The sequence below is a fragment of the Harpegnathos saltator genome, unplaced genomic scaffold, assembly GCF_003227715.2.
Source record: "Harpegnathos saltator strain DR-91 unplaced genomic scaffold, Hsal_v8.6 scaffold192, whole genome shotgun sequence".
NCBI lineage: Eukaryota > Metazoa > Arthropoda > Insecta > Hymenoptera > Formicidae > Harpegnathos > Harpegnathos saltator.
In genome coordinates this window covers 141,197-167,776 of record NW_020229975.1, presented here as the reverse complement: position 1 = coordinate 167,776, position 26,580 = coordinate 141,197, and the positions used below count along the sequence as shown (strand labels likewise).

Here is a 26,580-nt window from a genome sequence, read left to right as displayed (position 1 = left end):
GTATTTTCTATTTCGGAAGACGGTTGGTGTCGAAAGATGTTCACATATTTTAGTATCGGTAAAATTAGCGACGCTGTATTTGACGCGAATGCGATTTCTCTCGCGAATAATGTAATAAGTACTTTTAGAAACATTGTTGTAACAAAGACATGTATAAAATCATGACTTTGAGTTTTTTCTCTATTTAATAAGTATTTAAAGAAAAATATTAGATAATTTATAGAGAGAAAGAGCAAAAGAGAGATTAAGTTTTAACGAAATAATATTTATACTTAATGGAGGAATAAGAGCCAATATCTATTTCTTTAGCTTTTAGTTATAAAAGTTAGAGAATATGTAAATATTTAAAAATGGCACATTAACTACATCGATTAACCGATATATCAACGACGAAAGGATAAAATATACAGTCGAGGGTTTTGCGGGGGTTTTTGGATTTTAGAACATGTATATATTCCAAAACTTCTAAAATTGGAAACTGAAGAAATATGTACACTGGCTCACTCTTCAAACGGATAGAAATGTGCACCTATGCCACACCGCAGGAGTAACATTTATGATCGAATTGAATCGAACTTCTCTCGTGCGTCCGTCTCTTCGATTTGGTAGAAAAGATCGAGTATGTCAGTTGCGAAGAGACATTATCGAACAACCGACCTATTAAGGCGAGATCTGGAAATAACGTTCGGAGAGCCTCTCTTATCTCCGGGACTCTATTCCGTCACGATTGAAAGATCGACACGTACGTGTCGATAATGTCGCGTCAACCGGAGCTAATCGGCGATGATTATCCCCATTTCGAGAAGAAAAATCGGACGCTTTTAATGCGCCCTCGATTATTCGTACATGATAAATTCACGACTATTATTAGCGTCGTGTGATACCGCTTGGTCGCACGTTAATCACTCTTTTTAAACGTTACGATCATATGGCAATAAAACCTTGAGCCGTTGGCTAATAAATACAATTGTGGGAGTACGTGCTGTGTAAGGCAATTTATAATTGATTTCGCGGTGCTCCTTTTTTTTTCCTTTAGGACGTTCGTGTTCGTGATGATGGTGATAGCCTGAATATCATAAGGCAGAAAGAAGGCAATACTAGTAGCCTACGATTCGTAATTATTATTCTAAAAAATCTGTTCACTATAATATTATCTTATGACCGATTCGTATGTAAGTGTTCTTTGTTCTCTAGTTTGCGAAGCAAATTAAAAGGAAGTTACGTTGAAATCAGTGCTCGACGGTTAATATAATTGTAAGCGTGTGTATTGCGCAGATTTAAAAGACTAATACTTTTCACAATGAACGGATTTTCGTGATATGACGGAACTGTCGGGGCATTCATCATAAAAGTGCTGAGCGTGAAATATCAAGTCGAAAACAATTCGCACTGAGAAAGCTGTTATTTCGCTCGTCTTACGAGACTAGTCGGTATCTACGAAAATAAATCATAAATTTTCGTGTTAACAACGGTAAACTTGCCGATTGATAATTCCCTTAAAGAATAATTTCACTCGGTGGTATCTAGAAACACAAATGCCCGTGCGCACATTCGTGTGTGTATGTGTAACAAAATCAACGTCTCTATTCAGCACAGATGTTGAATCATTTAACGATATTCCTTAATCGGTCGCGCTCACATTGGGATGCGTCTACTCTATAGCGTCGTGCGAAGATAAACTTCGAAAGGGATCAAAATTGTTTTGCGACTCACGATTCATTTCTGCGCCTTAAATCGCGCGAAGCGAAGGGAGGGAAAAGGCATGCATTCTTGCGATTGCAATGCATTCGGCAACGTGATTTTCGATGCGAGATCTTTTCATAAGAAAGGACACGTAACAAAGATGCACGCTGAAGACGATTAATTCGGCGAGAGTCTCTCAAGTCGTGCCGTGGATCGTCACGAACGCTTCAGCAGATTGGTTCGGCGAGTGGCTGCGGTGGCCCATAAGGGGAAGCCCATTGGCCCACCGCCGGATGGGTCAGAGCTGTCGACGTCTGTTGCCTTGTATCTAAACTGGACACCGGTGCGCTTCCTGGATGTCCAGATATACCTGTCGTTGGATATGTCACCTTGGTGAGAGCCTCGGCCTGCAGAGACAACATCAGCCGATTCGCGGCTTGCCTCTCGGCCTCCCTTTCCTCTGCTGTCTGCCGCCTGGAACAGAATTGAGCGCCCGTTGTTCTGTTAAACATCTTCTCGTACAAGAAGTAAGTTGAATACTTTGTTGCAACACTTTGAGCTCGCATTTAAATTTTTACAGTTTAAATGTAACTGGTAATTGAACTGTTCGACCGATTTGCAATACCTGTGGACTTTCCGATCAGTTTAGACATTAAGGAGAGACATGAAGGCAAAATAATATTTATTGTATTATCTAATTTTATATTTCAAACTGCTGCAACTGAATTGTTTATTCACCCGAAATATTTACGCTACGAACGATCTGTGCTCGTTGATCGGGATCAACTTAAAACGGCACAGTGGAAACAAGATGAAATAAAAGATGACAAAAATAGAATAGCAGTCGTTGGGCGGAAAACGGAAGAGAGAGAGAGAGAGAGAGAGAGAGACAGAGAGAGAAAGAGAGAGGGAGATAGAAAGTTAGAGGGAGGAGGGAGAAGACGGATGTAATAAAGTTAATTCAATTCGTCACTAAACCGGAGCCACCAGTTTGCCACAGGGTGGCTCGCGCGACGTCTGTTTTCTAGCGCTAAGTCTATTAGGGTGCCGCAAAATGGCCGACTCTCGTTGGTTGGTTGGTTAGGTCGATAGAGCTTGCGCGCACGACCGCACAGCAAACACGCGACAAAGTTTGGTTTTATATGTCATCATTCATTAAGACAATTGTTTTAATATTTGGACGTAGCCTAATAATGAAGGTCGATGAAAAGTTGAGGAAAATTAATTTCGATAAATTTGAATTTATTCGAAAAATAATTGAGAATTCTCCTAACAATAATCTGGAAGAAGGAAAAAAGTTGTATCGTAGCTAACAAAACAAAATGTCAGTATCCAGAGAAAGAATAAATATTGCAAGGTCTGAATTTATCAGAGTTATTTTTCTGCTACTTATTTCGTCGACGAATCTCGCGACCAGCAAGAACTAAAGAAATTGGACGCAGTTGATTCTGACCTTTCCCGATAACGGCGGTGATTGTTATAATTTCCTGAAACTGGTTTTTCTCTGTATATCTCCTGTGAACGTCTCTCTAAAGACCGGTGGCGCTCGTCTCGTGTCTCCTCACGAATTACACCGCGTTCCGGCCTATCGCGACGCAGGTACCATCCCGTTGACCCTCTTTTTGCCTACCTTTTTGGTTACGAGTTGAGCAAGACGATTTGATTCGAACTTCCTGTAATTTTCTTCACTCAATACCTGGACATAACGAGAGAACGATTGTACCCAATGGTACCGACAGCGACAACTACTCGCTGCCTTCGAAATTTACTTTCTGATTCCCAAAAGTCACCTTTTAGTGAACAACTTTGACCTACTTCACCGTAATTCCCACCGTTTTGTCTCTTCAACTTTCATACGTTTTTCTAGACACACTGTACTAATACGTAATGCAACTTTTGCAACGTCAAAACGACATGGGTGCGATGAACAAAAATATAATTCATATCGGCGTTTACCTTCTCTTTCTTTTCTTTTCCTTTTTAAGAAGAAGCTTGGTCTGATAATCAAGGTTTAATCTAACCAGTTTGGGTCAGTTGATTATCGTGCGTTACTGTAACGCATTTCGTATACAAATCACAGACAGAATTCTGAATAAGTTCTAAGTTAAATTACGTCGTCTGCACAGCATGAATCGTTTATCAACAAGCACCAGTTCGAAAGAGCAACACTATCCAAAGTGAAACGGGCAAGATTTAGCGCGCGTTGACGACGCTTTTATTAGCACCGCGCAATTGAATTTCACTCACGTTCCCCCACCGCTCTGAAATCCACTGCGGCTACGCCATTGCGCCAGTGACAGGTGCACCTACGCCGTTGCAAGTAATTAACGCGGTTAGCGATTAATAATTGACGACACCGTGCCGATTACATTTTGCAGCCCCGACGCAGCCAGCCTCGCCCCATTCGCTGCGGCCGGCATATAACCATATTCTCTCGCAACCTGGGACACATTACTCTTATCTTTATACTTTAGCGCACGCTTTACATCTCGGTATAGAGTTCGTCCGGCCCAGGAGTAAGAGCGAAAATTGTGACTCTTTCTGTTTAATTAATCCGTTATATTTCGTTTACCAACGAAATTTGTTTGCGGTAGCTGCTCTATGTACACGGAGAATCTTGTAACGATCACTTGAAAGTTCCGCCACACGGTCTTTCTGGACCAACCGGAGCAATTTTTGCTTTTGCACAAATTTAGACGACACGCCATTTTTGAGTTACGAAATTTTTTAGCGAAGGAAATTCGACCAATAATCGAGGCGATCGGGATACATGCATCGTTTCGCTGGACCAACGCATACATGTTCCGATCTGATCATCTCTCATTAGCCGAATTTCGTCTGCTACAACATTGTATAATTCAAGAACGATGCGTCATCTCAATTTCTACGAAACGAAAAAAGTTATAAAAGTTTTGATTCGGGTACTCTATTAGTTCGATACGGTGATTGGTTTCTACATTCCAATTATTATGGGACACTTTATGTACCAATCGTTGAATTGCAGAGAGTACGTCTCTTCTTTAACGTCATTTCAAACGTTCCGAGTATTTAATATATCGTTCCTGTTTATTTATTTATGTAACCCAAATGTTTACTTGCACCAACGTCACGTCTCTGCTGGTCACAATGGTGTGTATTCATTGTTAGCATTCGATCCTCGATGAAACTCTAACCAATTTGCGACTCGTGTGGTACCGCGTAATACCGATTGATTTTTTATACTATCCGCTGCTATATTACGCGCCCCCGCGCGATATATCGTTTGCCTGCCGAATCGTGTTCGAACGGTTACCCACTTGGTCCTACACACTGTAACAGATGAATGTTTAACGAGGCGAATCGGTGGGGTTGGCCCGACCCGGCCTCGACGGCAGAGATCGGAACGATTCAGCCAACGGATTCGAACGTTTGACAGTTTAAAAGCCAAGAAGCTCTCTCTTGCGAAGGAGAAGGTTTAGAGACTGAAAGAGGTGACGGGGCGCGGAGGATTGGCAGTCAAAGCAGAGGGTAGTTGGGGACCGAGAGAGGCGGGGATGGGTACGCGGGCGACGGTTGGGTAGAGACTACATTATGTACGGGGACAGAGCTAAGCTGTTAGGTACCTGAATTATTGAGTCCGAGTTATCTCATCTGTGCCTACCAGTCATCTCGTTATTTTAAACGCAGCTGCACGCGGGTGGACCGCACTGCGTCATACACACACGAGTGTACGTTACGACGATTATACATGCTCCAATTCGCGTGCTCGTCCATACGTGATACTTTGTTACGTCGAATTTGCTTAGACTCGAATGAGGGAGGTTCGCGGTTCAAACAATGTTAATTGAATACAGTTCGAAGTCCTGTGGAGATTCGAATATTTTCAAGGTTGAAACTCGTCCGAAACTTGAACCGTTTGAATCTAAAGTGGTGATATATTGAAAGAATGCGAGAGACGTTACGCTCGAGTGAAACTTATCGGTGGACAAAATCCCGAAAGAATGGAAGCTCTTCGTTCATTCCCGATTCCTATTTCCTCGTAGCGTGTACCGTAACTCGAAAAAGAAAAAGTTTGTCGCGCGCGCGGTGACGCGTTATTGATCGCGCACATGATTACCCTGTCGTGCGTGTATCTTTAATTAAAAATGATGTACTTGTCACTCCGGCATGAAGTTAACTCGTCGGAACGTTCTAGAGACAAATGTATCTGTCAGAGCGATAACATTTCCAAGCATATCGCGAGATAGATAACGCGTGTCGTCGGATAGCAAATTGAATTTTCCATCTGCTCTTTTTCGCGACGACGAGAAGCTGCTCGGTAATCTCTATAGGTGTGCGAGGCAACTTCAACAAACAAATATTTATATTTATATATTTATATTTATATAGGTGGTTTCTCCAAAATCCACACGAATACTCTGCGTCGACCGCAAAATTGGATAATTTGCTGTACAAACGATAAATCTACAATGTATTGATACCGAATCAAGGAATAACCTTCGATAAATCGTTTCTTCGCTGATGCAGAGAAGCGAATTGGAGGCGCACAGAACGAGCACAACTTCGGACACGAGGCTGCCGACCGATCGCTTGTTTCGTCCCGAAACTATCATCGTTCCATCCCAAACTCCTTCGCGAGTTTATCGCTCTATCGCGATGCTTCGTAGAACGAATCCAAGGACTCCATATAACGCGACGACGATTTTAAAAACTTTGAGGAACGTAAAGTGGAACGGAAAAGAAGAGTGGCGAGGACAGGGTACGGCAAGTGTGTATATCGTACACTCCTTGGAGAATGTCGTCGCCAGAGTCCGTCTCGTCGCCGTCGAGACGCCGCGATATCGGGGGATTCCGCGCGCCACGGAGAACGAGCCCCCCCCTTTTTATCTAAATGACGTGTTTTCGTCCTTTCTTATCTTGAAGAGACTCCAATACATTTGACTGCCAATGAGTTTACAGATATACGCGTCAGCCTGCGACTAACCCGCTATTAACATTCCGGGCGCAGTTTCTAGCTTACATTTTCTTCCCTTCTTTCGAGAAATGAGTTGCCCTGAAGAGACAACGATTTCCGACGACGACGAGTCGTTGTCCTTTTATAAACGCTACCACTGTTTAGCAACACCGCTGCTAATGATGTATGATATATACATCAGGACGACTGAATAACTAGACACTCTGGCCATATCAGTAGCATCTCACTGCTCTAATTCAATACTGAGATATCTTTAATAAGCTCACCTCCATTTCGTCCGCCTGTTTTGAAACCAAGTCTTCACTTGGGCATCTGTCATCTTCAACGACTTCGCCAACGCCGCCCGTTCGGCGGAGGCTAAGTATTTCTGTTTATGAAAGCGCTTTTCCAACTCCGCGATTTGCAGCCTCGTGAAACTTGTCCTCGGCTTCTTTCTCTTCGGTGGTGTCCGGTTCTGATAAGGATGACCGATCCTCCTCGGAAATGCTCCAGCCACTGCATAGAAAAAGAAGAAGACGATAGACAAATAGAGGAACACTGATAAATGATGCTTCAGACACTGCCGACACTTTTGAACATTCTGTCGCGCACCACGTTAACGCATCACCCATTGTACGTATTCCGAAGGTAGGAGCGATTAAATTAAATAAAGTACTGACATTATTAACATCGTAGCTAAATATGTATAAAAAATAGAACGCACTCTGTACATCGCCGGGGACTCGAAGCTTGCTTTATGTGGAGCAAACCGTTGTATATACTATTTTGACTTATTACTTCACTATTGTAAGAATCGATTTCGACATGCCAATTAAATTATTTTGTTTAATACATAATACCGCAATAGCACCGCGATGACCATCGCGTGAAATCTATAATACATGCGAAATCCAAAGAAGAGTGGTGGTGGTGGTGGTAGTTAAATTTCATCGATCTTCATTATTCATGTATCCGTGTCGCTGTAACGTTAATGACATAATCGGAACCCGCGACAGATGGCTAAAGTTTTCGAAGGACGATATCTCGTAATTTGTATGTAATTTATGCTCGTCGGACATCGTTTCATATCCATCCGCTCGATACCCTTCGTTGTTCCGCCTTCTATTACGGTCGATCGGCGGCTATCAGAGTCATTAAGCATTTATCTGCGCGTAGTAATAGCGCGCAAGTAACACAAAATCACACTAAATGCCGCATACGAGCATTGATTTGCATATGTAACGAGAAAGTACACGATATTATCAATTTCACGAGACCAATAAAGGAGCAGAGAGAGAACCGGCCGCTAGATACGCAACCTGTATAGCGGGTAAGTATCGCAAAAGCAAACCGCGCCGCCCTCAACTCTCATGCGACGATTTCGCTAATGGATTAACTAACCCTTTGCGGTCTTGCGTCTAGCGACAACAAATCGCCGCGAACCTTGCTCTTCCAATCGTGTGTGTGTGTGTATTTGTGGTCTCAACGTGGTTGCGCATTTTTCAAGATTCATTTCTGATTAATTTAATCTCGACCAGATTACCTAACTTTCCCTTTCCTTCATGAATCGTGGAACTACATCATGGCAAGCCTGCGGATAAATACGAGAAGCATAATAGTCGACTTACTTATTAGCGTAATCCAACGCGAATCTTTGTTCGAACATACGCAATTTTGAAATAAGCGATGGAGAGATATATTACAAGCTTATAATAATCGTCTACATTTCTAACTTTGATTCACTGTTAAATAACGCGAGTAATACATTTACGAGGGGCCCTCTTATTACGCCTCGCATGAATCCGATTGAAGGATCGCGTGTATTTGAGCGATGTTTGCACGAACGCACGGACGTCGTGCAACGTGTACGTCGGTTACACCGGCCGAGACACAGTTTCTCCGTATAGAAAATAGCATGAAAATTCACTAAAGGAACGGAGGGAGCACTTATAGTCGAAACACGCAAATTTATATATGTGAGATTTATGCGAGATCTATGTTTATCATCACTATTATCTGCCAGATTTAGGACAAAATGTCTGAAATATGTGTTCAATCGGTGAAACTGGTTATTGCGGTAGATATAAGTTCGGTTTCAGTTGGTCATCTCCTCGTATAGAAGAAAGAATCAGAAACACAAGTCAATCCTCTTCATTTATCGTGAATGTACTAAAGAATGATCTGATGTATTTCTACCCGAAATGAGATTGGACCGAGTAACTCTTCGTCTCGTCGCCCATCAGTCGGGCCCCTCTCCCGCGCAATTTGCTGGAAACCGAGGAATCATCGTTAAAGGGTAAAAGGGCCATCGCGAGCGGATATTATCCCATTACGCACCCCCTTTTTCCCATCCCAAACGCCCGTCCTTTATCGCTTCACCTCGCGTCCAGAAATAGATCCCATCGTCCGCGGTAATCGCGAGCGATCCAAATAATAATCGCATTACGCGTTCATTTGCGATTCCTTATCCGTAATCCATAAATGTCAAAATGTGTATTGAGTGAACCGCAATATCTTGTGCCAAAAATACTCGTAATTAACAACTGATTGCACGGGTGCCGGTATATAATTCCTACGACGATGCTTAAATGACATTACACTGTGCAAATAATCACGATTGATCTCTTACAAGTGCAATGCGCAACACTGACGAAACAGCGATGTCGAATGACACAGAGTGGTGCATCATTATGGGACCCAACTAAGAGAGAAAGGGGGGGAGGCAGAGAGAGAGAGAGAGAGAGAGAGAGAGAGAGAGAGAGAGAGAGAGAGAGAGAGAGAGAGAGAGAGGACAAACATCGTGAAAGGACAAACCAAGCACCATATTTCGCCAATTCCCGTTTGTGGTCTTCGACCAATCGCGTAATTTGCGCGAGCTTGGGCTTTACGTCGGTCTCTCACATTCTTATTCCGTTTTCGCTCGTGAGAGAGACGCGTTCTTGCATCATCGTGTGCGCGTTGTACTTATTAGGACGATAATCGCGTAGCGTAGCTATTATACTTCGTTATATTGTCGCGGCGTACTACTCTAGCAACTGTACCGCCTCTACCGACCTACGTGGTTTCTTTCTCTTGTAATCCGCCGCGTAATTACCTTCGCGGAATGGTCAGACATACACACACACACACACACACACATATACGCAAAACAAGGATCCGGACTTTGCAAAACTCATGACCGAATTTTCAATATATAAGCTTTAATAAGTGAAAAGCATGTAAAATCAAGATAAATCAACAGTAATATCTCAAGTAGCCTCGATAGCAAATTATCGGTGTTATGTGAGATGAAGCGAGACAATTCCCGACGGCCAAACTGTGACCAGAGCTTTTGATACCCAGAAAGGGAAAGGGAAAGGATAGTCGTAAGACCAATTAGGGTTTGGGTTGCCAGCCATAACTCAGCGTTCGACGATAACGCTCTTGATTTCTGTTAATTAACTGCGCCCAAGATGCCGGTTATTTCCCTGGTCTGATATTTAAACGAGGATGTAAGCATAATTAGCCTACACATTGTAACGAAAAAGCTCACATCATATTCAAAATTAATTTCCTACTTGCCGAGGGAATAGATTAAATAAATCGCAGTAGCCTAGTGTCACTTTAGATCGTCATGTAACGAAACATCATAATAATTAAGAGAGAAATTTAAAGTATCCTTTTCTTTCTTCTAACATTTTTTGTTCTTCCTCGTGTGATCTTTCGCGATATCCATTTGTGCATATCCATTTGTCTAGATGAAGTTAGTTTGTGCTCTATCAAACTTTCGTGTCCAGAAAGTATGATCGTTGTATGGCAGCTTGGTTGCCATCGTTAGTGTCGCTAGCGTGTTTAACAACAGTTTAGTCGCCGTGATGTGCCGGATGGTTAAAGCGACTTCGGCATTGTGGAAGAGGTCGTTACCGCGCGCCATTTCGGTCAGGATACTTCGGTCGCGAGTCTTTGTGGTCGAAGCGTTTAACTCCATCAACAATCCTCGACGTAACGCTAAGAATCACTATCGTAGAGATATCTGAAAAAGATGCAAATATCGCTATCCTGCGAGAAAAAGAGCTAATATCTGTTTGTACAAGAAGAAAGTTAATATTTCCTTTCTTTAGTCCCCAATTATAAAATCATGAAATTTGTAGATATTCCAAGATATAACATGTATATCATGTTATTTACAATGATCTACTAATATCTAAATGACTGAAAGATAAAATTTACGATCGATTTCTTTTCAGGGAAGTTTTAGATTTTAAGGGTTGGACGTATTCTCAGTAACATAACAGAAATATCCAACATCAGTGAAGATTCACCTCGCCGAGTTGGAGTACAAACGAGAAAGTTTGTTCGCCACAAAAGACCACGGCAAGGGTATGCTTGTGGAATGATCGTAAAAACAACATGGCCGCACGTCGTCGCCACAAAATGGTCGACGTAAATAAACGGTCCAACGCGCGCGCACAGTCTCGTCTTAAGCAAAAGCCGTCGACTTTTATTTTCTACTTTAGTTAAAATTTATGTACGACTATCTGTTGATAAAAGGTTTTAATATATTAGAGCAATATTTGTACGTGTTTATTTTCCACTAATGGCGAAATAAATCATAACGGTATATCAGTTGGAAAAGCACTTATATGTTACATTGTGACGTATTAAACTTTTCTTCCCTCTTGATCCATCTTAGTTATGGATATCTCAGTTATTATTTTTGCTGTCCACTTAGACCCTACAACCCTACAAGTTCTTTTAGCTTCAAGTTCTTTTAAGTTTTCATTCATATTTTGAGAAATTTCAGAAACGATTTAGTGTGAACAGGACGTTTGTTCTGCGCCACGAACGAACATAAGAGGCGGAGTGCGAAATTTAGAAAGAAACCGCGTGAATCTTCTCCCTCGACTATTCAACGACCGCGGTTATGCCGGCGGTTGTCGTCGTCGAGGAATTCACTGTGCGCAGAAAACAATTTACTTTGAAGGCCACAAACTCCATTACCACGTGGAACGTGCTCAAAGTAATGACTTTCTCTAGCAGAGTGTGCGCTGCTGTCGCAGCTAGTTGGCGATGTTGCGTCACCAGATGATTCTAGCCTGACTCGTTCTCTCGGTCGAGGGGGAAGAATCGTCATCATCATCGCACCGCTGCAAAGGTTACGTTTCAAGCTCAGTAGGTCACCGAGGACGAAACCAACACCCAGCCGTTGTGGAAAACTGTCGACCTTGATTTTTAAATTTTCTGTCCCGATTTGTATCGATATGGCATGCCCGATTAAAGGAAAAGAAATAAAGTAGTGAGGTAATGTTCAATTATAGGAAAAAAATAAGATAATCATTTTTCTAATTCAAAGTACTCGTTATTTCGAGCCATATATCCTCAGTGAAAATATATTGAGGTCGTCAGGATGAGTTGTTAACTCGAACAATATTACACTGAGGTACTCTGTTACATTAATGCTTCTGGAAACTCAATTTCAAAGCCGTGTAATACTATTTGTAGCTAAATTCTTACAAGAAACCGTACGCTAAAAAAAATTACCCACCTCTCATCATCTCAGATTTATGGACTTATTTAGAAAATAACACCTAGTAACGCCAACATAATTGCCAAACGCATACACACGCTCATGTATTTCTCTACGGTGCAATTGAACCGACATAGGCAGACAGTTAAATGCCACTAAATGGATTCGTAGAAAGCATATACCTTTCTATAAAATTACGTTCTCTAGCCCGCTACTCTTCGCCTCTAATTTCGTCATCTTAGGCACGCTTTCCGTATGTTCACGCTTAGGTATGTTCCGTATATTCGGCACAGCCGAAACGTTTGCCAGCAGCTTTAATCTTCGTTCAATACTTCTCGGTTGATCCTTCTTTTTCCTTGGAAATATCCTCTTTTGCGGTTAATACATATCGATACAAGTTCGATCACTATACCAAGTTGTGTTTTTTAGCGGTAAACGTAACAAAATTAACGACTCTTTGGTCACTTTTTATAATTTTCGTCGATCACTAAAACTTACAACTTACTCCTTCTCTATTATTGAATTTTTTTGTAAAATATGCTATTCCCTTTCACAATTTGTATGTTATGTAAAAACAGACTGAGAGAGACTGAGAGAATAAGTAAGATGTAATAGGTTGCGTGTATTACCGTAACTCACTTAAAATTGATCATCTTTCCTGTAATTAAAGTATTTCGAGGAATCGCGACGGAGCGTTACACCCGTACGCGGGTGTACATTACATTAGATACAAACGTGCAAGGATAACTGCGCTTCGTGTTGTTACGATAATGGCAGTTGGATGGTGCTTTGTTAGTACTTAACTAGGGAAATGAAAACTAAATGTTTCCAGGAATGTAAAGCCGATGCAGTTCCAATCGAGAAAATTGCTCAAGCCTCAAGTCGTAAGGAAAGCGGGAGTGTTACAGTCCTTAAATTTTACTTTGACTCTCTTCCGAGAAAATTAAAGAAATGAATTTCATGGAAAGAAAAATTATAAAAGGTGTGGCTTGTTTCCTGCCGATTGTAGCCAACTAATCGTGAGATTGACGAAGAAACTTCAACGATCAGCCCGCTGGATTTTTCATCTCACGTAATCCTAGCGAAACAACCTGCCTTTAGCAACTACTATGTTGTTACTTTAAAATAACGCAAGTATAATGTCTACAACCTCCCGATACTCGAGTATTTCGAGCCTGGTACCCAAATTCACGGAGTCACAACTGAGCATTCGAGCACCCGAAGCCAAAAATCACGGCTAATGTTCAAATAATACCAATCTGTTATCTGTTATTGATTTCCACAGCAACTGATTTCACGTCAACTGATTTGATCTCTTTGGTCTCTTGGAAGTACATTATTTATGATATCCGAGTACCCGAGGAAACTCAAATATTCGAGTACCAGAATATTAACATGATCATTAGCAACACCTCGATACCACTTTACCAATTATTTTAACAAATCTACGTAACAAAATAACAACACGTGCTTAAGCGGTGTAGTCGTCCATTATGGCTAATATTTATAGCGTAGTACATGATAATTAATTCTGTAACATTATTTTTAATCAATAATTTTTAATCTTTTTATACTGACGCATGAATTATATGATCTGTGTGTATATATAGTGCTTATAAAAGACATTCTACTTGCTAGTAGTAGAGTATTTTAATATTTAATTTAACCCATCGTGTTGCGTTAATATCAAAAACTTTAAAGCATACGAACGATCGAAGAACCCAATAGGGAGAAGGGCATTTCTCGCATCTAAGTCGATCGAGAGAGTAAGAGAGGGAAATGTGAGAGTCGCGAGCAGCGATCATTTCTCAAACTTCATAACTCGATATAGACCCTCGCGACCTGGGCGCTGTCTTGCGGGTAAAGGAAGAGGGGGAAGGGGGCAGCAAGACGAGGTGAAGCAGCGGTGTCTTACATTATCGATATTACGAGGCGTCGATAAAAAATCGCATAAAATTAAGCAAGTTCGCACGTGTTCACGATAAAATTCAATACCTTTAGCCTAGTGGGTTCCCGCGACAGTGGTTCTCATGTTCTCGCTTTTCCGCGATTAACGAGCGTTTAATCGCGTCGGCAAATATCTTTAGAGCGTCGTTACGAGCTTTAACAGCGATACTGCTATATAGCCAAGCGCATCGCACGACAAATTAAACCATCGAAGCAGAATTAACCTTTAATCGCTTAAACTCGTTTTCTTTAAGCCATGAAATGCAAGACGATAAAATATTTTCTCCTTAAAATTCTTAGCTTATCTTAAAGCTGCCTAGCTCTCAAAGACACGTTTATCATTCTATTTGTATTCCTTTTATCGACAAGGATCTTTTTTCTCATTATCATATGCGAACGACGAATAGCTACTTTCGTTTTCATTGCCGCTTCGAGTGTGACCGAACTCGCTGCATCAGTCAATATTATCCCCTCGAAACGTACGTTCATCGTATGTATTCTAAATGCATCGTAAATCGCAATATATACGTTCCCTCTTCCAAGTTTAGCTTTCAGAGACGATACAAGAAGAGGATAGATAAGAAATGTGTATTTTCCAAGCACTCCTCACACAAAACTATTTCAAACGTGACAGGTGTACATAATGTACCAATGCGTTCCAGCGTTAATCGTAACTAATGTACTGTGCTACGTAATGTATTGTGGTATGTGCTATCACAACGACTTGCCACTCGAGGAAATACCAGATTCGTCCGGCAGCAGATTCACCCAGTCATCCATACGTTATGATGAGAGAGAGAGAGAGAGAGAGAGAGAGAGAGAGAGAGAGAGAGAGAGAGAGGGAGAGAGGGAGAGAGCGCGGCGCGATCAAGGTCTAGCGAAATTTGCCCTGACGTCCGTGCCGAAGACCAGCCGCCCCGGCAAATCCCGCCGATTTCTCCGGGGACCCGAAAAAAATCGCGAATGATATGCTGGAAACCATATAACGTTCCAACGCGCGATAAAATATCGTCATCGTGGCAGCTCTGCGTTTTTTCGACATGCGACGTCGACCGTACGCCCCGCCGGTCAAAAGATTCGCCGCGCGCCCCCGTGTTTTTCCATAGTCTCGGGGGGATATTCGATCGGTGTGAGATAGGGGTGGTGGATTCGACCGATTTCTCGTGTATCTCACACGAGCGAGAACACTCATTTCGAGTGATCGCCGGCCAGTCGATTGACCAGCTCGCGAGAATATCGTATGTACAACCCGCGCAATTTGCTCCTCGGCTGCGGTATTTTGCAACAATCGTAGCGAGCGATCGCGTCGAGATCAACGGACTGTCGTGACAAGATCTGCGACTTTGTAGCTTCGTCGTGAGAAAAATCAAACACGGTTGACTGTGTAATGAAAGTTACGTTAATAATACAACTCTCTGCATCGCTCGCGCCATTGTTCGGCACAGGGCTACGTTGTACGGCCTGTGCCAGCACCAAACGCGAGCAACAACAGGGTGATGATGGACGAGCGCGCCTGACCTTACGGGGGCTGCCAAGCTCGCCCAGTGAAATCCCTAACTTAACGTTAACTCAATCAGTCAACGCCCACCGTGGCCCGCAACGCCACGTAGCTCGGCTCTAATCTGCCTCCAGATTAATTACTACGTAATGCCAGTCTGAATAATTATCGTTTCTACGGAAACCCGCCCGCGCCCCTGATATATTCGCACACGTGAGTGGTTGCGGCATTTCTGTGCTTCTGTTACTCTTCCTCCTCTCATCTCCTCCGCATAAACATCTGTACGTACACACCTGAGAGTTAATTATATTACATTCTATTTGATCCGGACAGTTATGAGCGAGCGAATGGGTGAGCCAATGGTGATATTTTTCAACTCCGCATTAGGTTTATTGTTATGACGATCGCATGTGCTTCTATACATGATGATTCTATACATCATGTGTCACCGGAAAGTCTTTTCGTATTTTAAAGCTTCCAATTTCCGTGATTATAGTACGGATTCTTAATTTTAATTCAGAATTAATTAATATATATATAAACTTTATTCACTTCAGCATACATTGCCAAGAAGCGGGACTTGGTTTACAATAATCCTTATTTCACTCATTCCTACATTCACTTGCACACTCTACACACTCTACTCTACCCTCTACCTTACTCCTATCCTACCTTATCTTAACTATCTTAATATCTATAACCTATTACCTATCGACTATCTTACCTACTAGTTTCTGTCACACAGCCTATATCACAGTCTATATCACAACCTGCCTTTTCTTCTCTTCTTTCTTTTTCCTTTTTTTCTTTTTCCTTCCATAACTTCTTCAAAATTTCTGTTTTCACCTTATTTAAATCATCTTTCCATAACTTTTTCACTCTTTCCTCCTTACTGTTATCTAATTCCTTAAACCATTCTTTCGTAATTTCACATTCTCCTATAAAATGATCTATATTATCCCTACCTTGCTTACAAAACACGCACTTCCTATCCTCTTTCTTTACCCAATATTTATTCTCCTCCTCCATATTTCCACACCTTAACCTCATCATTGCCCTAATTGCCATTCCTTCTTTCCTTTCTATTTCGTCCCCTCCCCTCTAAATATTTCGGCCATTCCCCTGTTTCGTTTATTTCTTTATATTTTCTATTATACCTCGCCTCTTTTATTTGCTCTTCCTCTATTTGCCTTTGAACTTCCTTCTCTCTTCTAACCAATTTCCCTTCTATGTTCTCTTCCTCACTTAATTTAGAATTAATTTAAATTCCAGGTTAGCAACATTTCTTTATTGTGTACATCCGCTTTCATTAAGATCGAGCTTACTCTTGGAGAACGGCAGCGTTGGAACCAAGTGAAGAACACGGAAAAACGAAAAGACTTTCCAGTACCCCTAATAATATTAGTTATCGTCGGTATAAACATGATAATCTCCGCACCAAAGGATATCTTCCACTCAAATTTATATCCGTCTTGAATTTACATGCATTATTTGTAGCCAGGTAAATATGTCTACGCGAAGTAGTACCTGAGCAATGGGAAACAAAAATTGCCGGCAGCACCAGGCTGACATGTGCTGGTTGATTTTCCCAGCAGTTGAATTTACATCGACTGATTTTGTCTCTCGTTTGTTTCGCGTACTATATACATTAGCCATTGTACCAGGGCATGCAGATAATACCCGGGAAAGTACCCGAGAGACTTGAATATCTCGGTAATATCTGAGGCACCTGAGTATTGGTACTACTATAGTACGTGTGGGTCAATCGCCTCTCAATTGCATTTCCGCCAAGCGATCTGAAAAATGAAATGCGCTAGTCTAACACTAATAACATGGCGTAACCAGAGCTACAAGTGCAAATTACACACGCCGCGGATACCGAGAAACGTTTTCCCGCACTTCGCCTCGCCTCGCCTGGTCTCACCTCACTTTACTCGCTTCGCTTTATTTCAGTCGTTCACGGGATATTGGCGCAAGAAATTTCAAATAGGGGCAACTGTCGTAAGCGGTCATGTGAAAAATTATGAGATTATATGTATGGTAAAAATTATGGGAGAGAGACTGGCTTGCAAACTGATGCTACTAAAATGTATTTTAGATGTATAACTTGATCGAGTCAAATTTAAATGACCAAAGGTACGACAGATAAATGCAATTCGCGGTGCATTGTTAGCTCGTTTTTCTGTCGGCTATATGTCTAATTTGTTATATATAGTTGGTTGCGTTTTATAGGTAAATTAGTGAGACGCGCGGCAACACACCTACCCTAAAATTCATTCCATCTTACACATTAAACCACATCGCGACCATCGCTCTTCATTCTGCTTCACAACGGGAATACAGCTTTTGTCTCACGATGTTAGACATAGCTTGTCTTGCGATGTACTTTCCACTATTCATGTCTCAAGGCAAGAAGATTCTCGGTCTCGACCCCTACAATTGGCAATCTGACCTTGAACCCGCCTTCCCGCGGTGTCCCGATATCCGACCCTTAAATTTCCGATTCGGTAGCTGAAAAGACACCGTAATTCGACGTATCCCACCGCGCTACCGTTTGCGGCCACTGGATTAGCAAATCAAAGCAAAACGACTGGTTAAGTCATGCCACAGGTGCCTACCCCGTAATTTCTGATATTTCATTCAAACGAGGAAAACCTGTGAGCAGTTTGGCGAGTATGGCCACGGGCCAAACTGAAATAATACAAATTGCGGGTTGGATGGCACATTTAACCATTTGTATGTATGCTGACGCACGTCGAGATACATACGAGTACATATACACGTGGACAATTTCATTGGCGAGGTAGCGGCGGCGGCGCCAGCTACAGCGGATTCTGGTTTTTTCAGCTTTCGGTCACGCGATGCCTTTTTTCTCTGTTCCCGGTACCCGGTTATCTTTGGGCCCAAGGCGTTTCAGCGCGGCGCATCGACACATAGCCGCACCGTTCTGTTTCCGTACCTTTTTCGTGCTGCTGGCTGTAAATAAGTTAACTCGGAAAGCTCGTCCTTCCCTCGATAACGCTTTCCACTGCGCTGCGCCGAGATCTAGATGGATTCGAGTTGATCGCGACTCTTCACAGAAAAATCGAACGACTCGGATTTATTATATTTATTATATTTAACTCACAGATCGCGCAGTTCAGGAGAATTGTAATCGTACTGTGGAGGAGCTGCTGATACTGCGAGTTTTATGTTCGCTTAGCGATTACTCTGCTGATCAACTTGCATTTCGAAATAATGTGTGCAACCTTAAAATAATGAATCGTACGCAAAGGGAAGTCAGTGGTGCAAACGACTATAGGATTCTCGCGCAAGTAAATATAAGTCAAGTATAGTAGGGCTATGTATGAACGTCACACTTAGGCAGTTAGAAGATAAGTTTTCTTTTCTACAAGAAATATATAAATTATTATTTCATCTTATGTGCCCCTCCGCTTTGCAAGACGACATAATGAATATCCGTTTCTCCTGATGTCACGTTGTCTCGAATATCTTTCATAACGTTGATATTGTGGAACATTTTCAGGTTAAACAATTCGGATATTTCTAATTTTTAGGAACAAATCTTGGAACTCTGTCTGAATTACTCGAGGAATATTTCAAAAACATACTCCGACATTTCGAGCTGTCCGACGTATATCTCGTTCAGATCCTTTGTCTGGGATCTAGAAGTTAGATACGTACTCGTAATGCGTTCGACAGAAATGACGCAAATTAACGAATCGTTTAGCTTTCGTGCAACGTTGCTCCCATATGCCGTTTGTGTCGTAACCGCCGTTTCCCAGAAGGGCGCAAATCAAAGGAGTAATATGCGGACGTAAAAGTGCGAAGGCCTAATTATTATTGAATACCTCCGCGAGAGGAGCGTACATTGTAGAAAATTACTGTTGCGGCTCAATAACGTTCTCGAAGCGGGGGCCTTCAGACTCTCGTCCCGGCGCATCGCCCGAGGATCATTGGACCCGTTCTTCGCCGCGTGTTGCGTGGTACAATTGAAACAGTTCAATTAGAAACCGGTCGGTCCAAGTGCCGAGAGCTAAACAATTGTGAAGACGAAAACAATAGTAGGATCTGCTAGCTCGCATTCGCTGAGACGAGCTGGTGTCATTGTAAAACTATCCAATCACTCGGCTTTATTATTCCTAGAAGTATCCTCCCCCCTACACACACACACACACACACGCATGCACATAGGACGCGCACGACACGCACACACATACGAATACGCGCGGAAAAAAGAGGCGACTGTAACAAATACCCACTATAATAACTGGAAGAACGAAAAGATACAAAGAAGTGAGAAAAAAAGAAAGAATAAGGAAAAGAAGAAAAGATCGATAATAGGAAAAAGAATACCGATAACAAGCAATGAATGATTGTGCCTCAGAGAAAATGTTGAAATTCATAAGCTTGATTTTTGACATTTGGTTTCAGTTTTAATAAAACTCCTTAACAGCACGCGATCTATTCTCGACTTTTCGCTTCGATTGATTTCTAGTGAATAAAATGTCGATTTGCCGGAAATAGACACATTCTTTCAAAATAACTATTTTTAAAAAGATCTCGGTAAGTGTCACTTTAGTATATAAAAATGAATCGGCGACATAAAATAGTTGCAGAGTAAAATTTGCTTTAATTCCAGATTCTTTCTTTATAAATGTTGAAGAAATCATCGAAAATTTTGTTGCTATAATTTAAGATTTCTCTTTTCCCTCACGACTTCTGTTTAGCTATCGTAATTTTCAAAATGCATTCTCCTACCAGAGTGTACGACGAGAAACATTGAAAAGTGTGTTAGTCGCAGGTTTCAAAGCATTCGTAGAATCGTTCGAGCCCACTTTTAACGACGAGCGCATTCTACCAGTCGCATTGGCGTAGCATCGCATGCTGTTCCCTTTTTTATGCGTTCCATGAGAGCAATTCCCTTTTTTTTCCAGAGATCAATCATGTACAAAAGTGTATGCCGATATCAACAAGTATTCTTTAATATCAAGATGGGTGTCAAATACGTTCTCCCCTCTCGCTTCAGCAATTGTACATATAGCATCCAAAGTTATGAAAATTGAGATAGATATTGGACATGAGAAGAGATGGATTGCATCCTTATTTGTATAACAGGAATGTCCTAAAACTTCGCTTCCCTACGCTATTGACTTAAATGAGTCAGAATGTTTTGGCTTGTGATCAGAGGGAGACCATTGTGACCGGAATCGGCAAAATTGTTTCTCTGAACATAAACTGCAGCCTAGTTTCGTATAGTAGTTACGCCTGAATTTTATAGCGCTAGTTTTGTAACATCTAATTGATTGGAAAGCTTTCCAGTAGGTTTCCTTCGCTTGTTTCACACGCTGAATTTTGAACCGTCAAATAACTTTGAGTCATTAAACAATAACAGATTTTTAAATGCAATATTTATGAAAAATAACCTCAAATCCAAATCCAAATATTTCCCAACTATTCTGTGGCGTATTGTGACGTTCAAAGCTTTCTTAATATTCTACTAGCCTCGATACTAGTCTGCAACATGCCGGGATTACGAACGTAACTTTGAATATTGACAAAAATTACTATCAGTAAGGAACATAGCTTTCATTGCATTTCGTATAAATTCCAATGTGGTAAGGATGTTGCGGAAGTATATGAATCTGTTTGCTTCTTTTCTCACCGACGATATCGTGTCGTATATGCATGTTTGACTTTGACGATGTAAAGAGGGTGATTTCTATCTCGATAACCGACAGCGTTCAGGTTCAGGTTATCCTCAAAAGTGTGAAAGTAGTGATATAAGGAATAAAATTAAAAAAAAAATCGAAACACGGGCGAAGTAAAAGTAATTATGCATGCAATCGCAAGAACTCGTCTTCGTAATGCGGTGGCGTTTTCGGTTCCGGTTGAGCCGGCGCCCTCGGCTCTAATCGAGTATGTCGCTTGTCATATCGCTGTCAAAGATGGCAGGTGGCGGCGTTACATAAGCAAAAGAGATACGAAACAAATAACAATGGTTACTACCTAAGCTCGCCAAGCAACACGCGTCGCTACGGTTTTATATGTTTTATGCGAATTTAATTGTTGTCGGATAATGCGTCGCGCAATCGATACGACTAATGCTGCACGATGGCCGTTCCAATTGCCGTGATATGCTAAATAAATAGCAGCAAACGCAATTTGCATTTCCGCCCCGTCCGTTCACTCGATAATCACAATGAAAATAGTCGTGTGTGCTTTAATTATGCAAAGTAAATATCGCTCATTATGTTAATTACAATGCTTCACGTATCAACGTGACCTTTTCTCTTCTGCGAGTAAGAATATACAATTGTAGAAAAAAATAATTGACTCGCATTATGCATTATAGACACATCCATCACGTGTTTTCTCTCCGCTGTAATTTCTTGAGATATATTTTAAAACATCTGTGTCTCTTTAATAACGATAAATCATTAACCGAGTGCCATATTACTCGACACACGTACGCATACAGCTTTCTGATTGACATTTTAAATATAACACCAATTGATCTTCAGATCTACAATTAGGAGAAAGTGCACGACATCTGAAGAACATTCTTTCTTCATGTGTCTTATTATATTACAATCGACAATTGCTGCATGGAATAATGTCACATGGAAACGATCGGTCATTTTAACGATTACTTTGTTTCATCGAAGCTATAGCGTGTCGGCGCTCTTCTCTTTGGGGCATTAAGCGTACTTCGAACAAAATAATCACAAGGAGTAATATTGCTCGTACGCATAAATACATTTCACTCACGTCACGCGAGTAATAGCCGGTTTCATTACCCGCACGAAAAAGTCTTGGCTCTTCGGCTCTTCGGGAATGCAGCAGTACGTGGACGTTAATTATGTATTTTGCACGTACCTGTATTTTAACGTTTTGCCTTTACGTCCTTTTTCCCGCGCACAACGATGACCACGTTCCGTAATGATCCCTCACAACAGCAATATTTTTCGTACCTGTATCTCCCCCCGATTAAAGCAAATTAAAATTATACCTTCTCAGAAAAGGAGACAAATATGGTGTCAGAATTGCTTTTACAAACTTTTCTTTTGAGGAAACGCGGACGGGCGGGCGATGAAGCCAAACGGGCACTGGCTAACAGAATGAATATTTCGGAACGATGCATCCGGAAACGAATTTATAAGTTTTATAAGTAAATAAAATAATATAAGAATAAGAATTTATAAGTAAATGGAAATAAGTTTATAAACTTTTCTACAGATTTCGAACATACTCTGGCTACTTCGTTCTTTGCTCACTCTATTTGATGATGCGTGCAACTTGAAAGCACCCAATAGTTGAGTATTTAAAAAATATTAAGATGTATTTGACACACATTTCATGTACATTCTTAACAAAAGAGGGAGAGAAAGAGGGAATGGGGAGAGGGGAGTGAAGAACCGTGCTTCTAAGTCTAAGAGAACAAAAAGGGTTATCGAGCGAACGGCGCGAGCTGGCGAGCTAATGTAACGTGACGACTTCGACTTGTCCGCACACCATTAAAGTGTCACTCGCCGTCTTCGACGATTTCGTACGTGCAGGTCTGATCGCGCGACGACGGCGCGAGTGAATAATTCGCTCCTAATACATTATTGACAATGCTCTACTATATACGGTTAGCAGCGACGTTGCAGTAGTCGCAAAGTGCAGTAATGATAACATCAAGACAGAAATTCACGTCTAGTGACGAGCTGAAAGCGCATCAAATTATTCGGGATGTATAATGTAAATCTTGTCGCGTTTCGATTATTGCTTGAAACTGAAAAACCGGAGATTCAACAAAATCTCGAAGATCTTGACGATTTTGAAAATTTTTGATGTGTCCGAGGCATAAAAAAAATGCCGAGTCATTGGAATATTTCTCCAATATCCAATTATCTTACACTCGGCAAGATAGACTTGACACGCATAACCAGATTATTAGGATTTTCTAACTGTATATGATTTACTATTTATCGATTGTTCAAAGGAGCGAAAACAATGCATCAAGTTAGACTGTTATTGTGATATCTTTACATTAATATCCAGAAACAAATATATACAATTATAAAACATTAGTAACCCAATTAGACTACATGTTAAAGGGATTCTTCCAGTTGGTACACATAATACCTTAAAGAAACGGAAGACAAAATCAGCTGATGCTGAAGATAAAAGAACAGATAGCTGGTCCTTGGTTTCCATGACTTTTGTTCGAGAGGACTCGGGTAGTATAAGTAAGTGTACTTATTTAAATGGTAGATACCAATATATTTAAATATAGGAACATCTTCTACTTATACTGCCAGGACTATCTTCTATCTACTATCTGACAAGTCTATCTTGCTGAATGAACTTAATTATCCGAGAATTTTCGGGACAGATATTTTAACACTCATGCGTTACGGTTGCCATTATCGTTGACATCTAAAGATGTACCTATCCCAATTAGAGACAGTGATACTGGTAGGATCACCGACACCGACCTACACTAAGAGAACACCTCTCGTCGACACTCGCTTTATATTTCGTCACTCGATTCTATCGAGCGAGCAAACGCGGCCGTGCCGCTCGGTCGTCGCTCCAATCTTCGCCGGTATAACGTGGAATTAATAATATCTGACAATCTCTCTCGCTAATTGCATGAATCATCTGTTCTTCCTGCATCGTGTTAGCGTTAAGTAGTATGCGGAGACACGTATAATCTAATCGTCTTACACGGAACATATACTTTTCATGTACGATTGTTATCTCGCTGCAGAGAAATGCTCTAATAATGATCCGCGATGGCAAGAAGGACGAGTAATTAATATTTCAAGCAATGCTTAATAGATAACGCTCTTTTCCTCTTTTCGGAAGAAAAATAATTATGTAAATTGTGGCGACGCAACATTTAAGTGACTACTGTTGATACTGAGATATGTTGCTTTTATTAGATATTGGTCACATCCAACTTATATTTCTAAACCATCCAATGTTCGATTCTTTTTTAATTATCTAACGAAAATTCAATAAAGGTGTTTCATAAAATTACATTTAAATGGAATTGTATTTTATAATATTTTTATTGTCCTAATGAATTAACGAAACCCAATATAAAAAAGTATTACATATAATTACATTGTGAAGATATAAAATTTTATTGAAACAAAGAATCATTATGTTGCGCTTTAGATAAAAATTTAAGAAAAATTCTTTTCTCTGCGAGAGAGCCAAAAGAAATTGTAAATTGTATTGAAATTAGTTGTATTAAAATATACAAATCTGTGAATAAAATTATTCAATTTTATTTTATCTGTGATGTGCTCGTACGTAATGTCGAAATCACGATTTTAATCATAAGTAGTCGATTAAGGCAGACAGAGTGAAAGATGGGGAGGGAGGGAGTAACAATAAATATCTACCTGCTAGTCTGTCCTTGAGATGCGGATGCGCTTGCAGTGGATGTGCCGCGAGGTTCGCCAGGAGACTCGCCCGATGAAGACCGGCTGCCGCCGCCGCTTGCTGCTGCTGCTGTTGGCTATGTTGAAGAGCTTGCAGACTCCAGGGTGCAGACATAAGCGCAGCTTGTGTCAAGGCACTGCCGGTCGGCGCGCCATTCGGTGGTGGTCTGTGTGCCGGTACCCGTATAACGCCACCGCCGGTGTAGATAAGACCAGCGGTGGTACCGGTAGGGAAGAGTCTGAAGGGGGCGAGTAGATCTGCCGCTGCCACTGCCGCCGCCGCCGCCGTCGCCGAGACGCAGTGAACGGAGGACGAAGAGGAGGAGTTCGCACGTTGGGTGTCTGGTGTGCTGCCGCCGGTATCGTCATCATCCCTCTCCGACAGCTTCTCTTCGACGTCGTGGTCTCCCCAAGATCGCCTGCCGTCATCCGCAACACCGCTCCGGTTGTTGTTGTTATTGTTGTTGTTGTTACCTTCCTCCCAAGACCACTTCCTCTCTCTGTCGCTATCTGGCTCTTCCGACGGTGATGGGCTTTTGAGATTTTGTACGCCGCTCTCACCCAATAAACGGCTTATGCTGAACGGGTGGCTGCGAGGAGAATCATTCGGTAGCGTCCTCGTACTCGCGGTCTGACTGGGAGGTGGCGAAGTGGAGCATTCGGAGGTCTCCTGAGACACGTGGTGACGGTCACCGCCATCGTGGCTCGTGTAATTCCGTGGACTGCAACTTTGGGAGTCGGAGTCGTCCACATTGATCTCCTCCGTCGCATCTACGTCGCTGTCGCCGTGCTCCGACATAATGTACTATCTAACCTCCACCTCCACTTTTTCCTCGCAAAAACTCGCTGCTCGGAATCGATCTCCACGTAACAATGCACTTCAGACTGCGGATATCCTTGTTAATAATCCGCAAAGCGACATTGCGAAGGGGACGTTTAATCCCGGTAGAGAGACATCAATAGCGATGAAGTCGCAGAGACAAGGACTAGGTTGTGGATTATAACGAAGTCAACTTCGATACGCTCAGTGTCTTGATTTGTTGCACGACCTATTCGATAAGGGTTATCATACCGACCACCTCATGAATTTCCCCCTGAGCGGCGGCCATTTTGTTTCTATATGCGTACGCTACAACTGGTATCATTTTTATCTCAGACAAGAATCACACCGAACATCCATTTTTCTGCAAAGTATCTTACGAATTTACGCCACGCCTTCAGCCAATCTAAAACAACTCTCTGACGCGAACTCTGTCACTTTCATTCATTGGTTCAGTCAGTCATTGATTTTTTGGCATGGAAACAACACAATTCTACTTATTATAACGTAAATTTCGTCAGATAAATTTTGTCTTCAGAAACGATCTTTCGGAGAATCCATTCTCGACTTTTGTGCCTGTTCCATTGAGCACATTAGGGCTTTGGATAAACAGTCTCTCGAGGTTGGTCTTATTGTCATTTTGGGCTTTGGAATTTTTGGATTTCTTCGAGGACCAAACTGACCACTTCACTGTGCAATTGTTTTAAACTGCCATTGAAAATATCCTTCGATCTCTTTGAGGAAATCTTATAA

At 41.6% G+C, this 26,580-nt stretch overlaps 1 protein-coding gene across 1 annotated transcript; it reads right to left on the bottom strand.

The window, feature by feature from the left end:
- Nucleotides 1-417: 417 nt before the first annotated feature.
- Nucleotides 418-26,217, bottom strand: C15 (homeobox protein C15). Its single transcript, XM_019845472.2, has 3 exons — nucleotides 24,969-26,217; nucleotides 6,904-7,132; nucleotides 418-2,157 (listed from the first exon to the last, which is right to left on the bottom strand). The coding sequence occupies exons 1-3, from the start codon at nucleotides 25,804-25,806 to the stop codon at nucleotides 1,911-1,913; spliced, it is 1,314 nt and encodes a 437-aa protein (XP_019701031.1). The 5' UTR covers nucleotides 25,807-26,217; the 3' UTR covers nucleotides 418-1,910.
- Between the last annotated feature and the right edge of the window lie 363 nt (nucleotides 26,218-26,580).

Excerpts from the sequence above, each read along its gene's own strand:
- C15 (XM_019845472.2), bottom strand. The coding sequence starts at position 25,806 with ATGTCGGAGCACGGCGACAGCGACGTAGATGCGACGGAGGAGATCAAT. Across the intron at positions 7,133-24,968 it reads TCTCAAGGACAGACTAGCAG|TGGCTGGAGCATTTCCGAGG; the intron begins GTAGATATTTAT and ends TTTTCTATGCAG. Across the intron at positions 2,158-6,903 it reads AACAGGCGGACGAAATGGAG|GCGGCAGACAGCAGAGGAAA; the intron begins GTGAGCTTATTA and ends ATTCTGTTCCAG.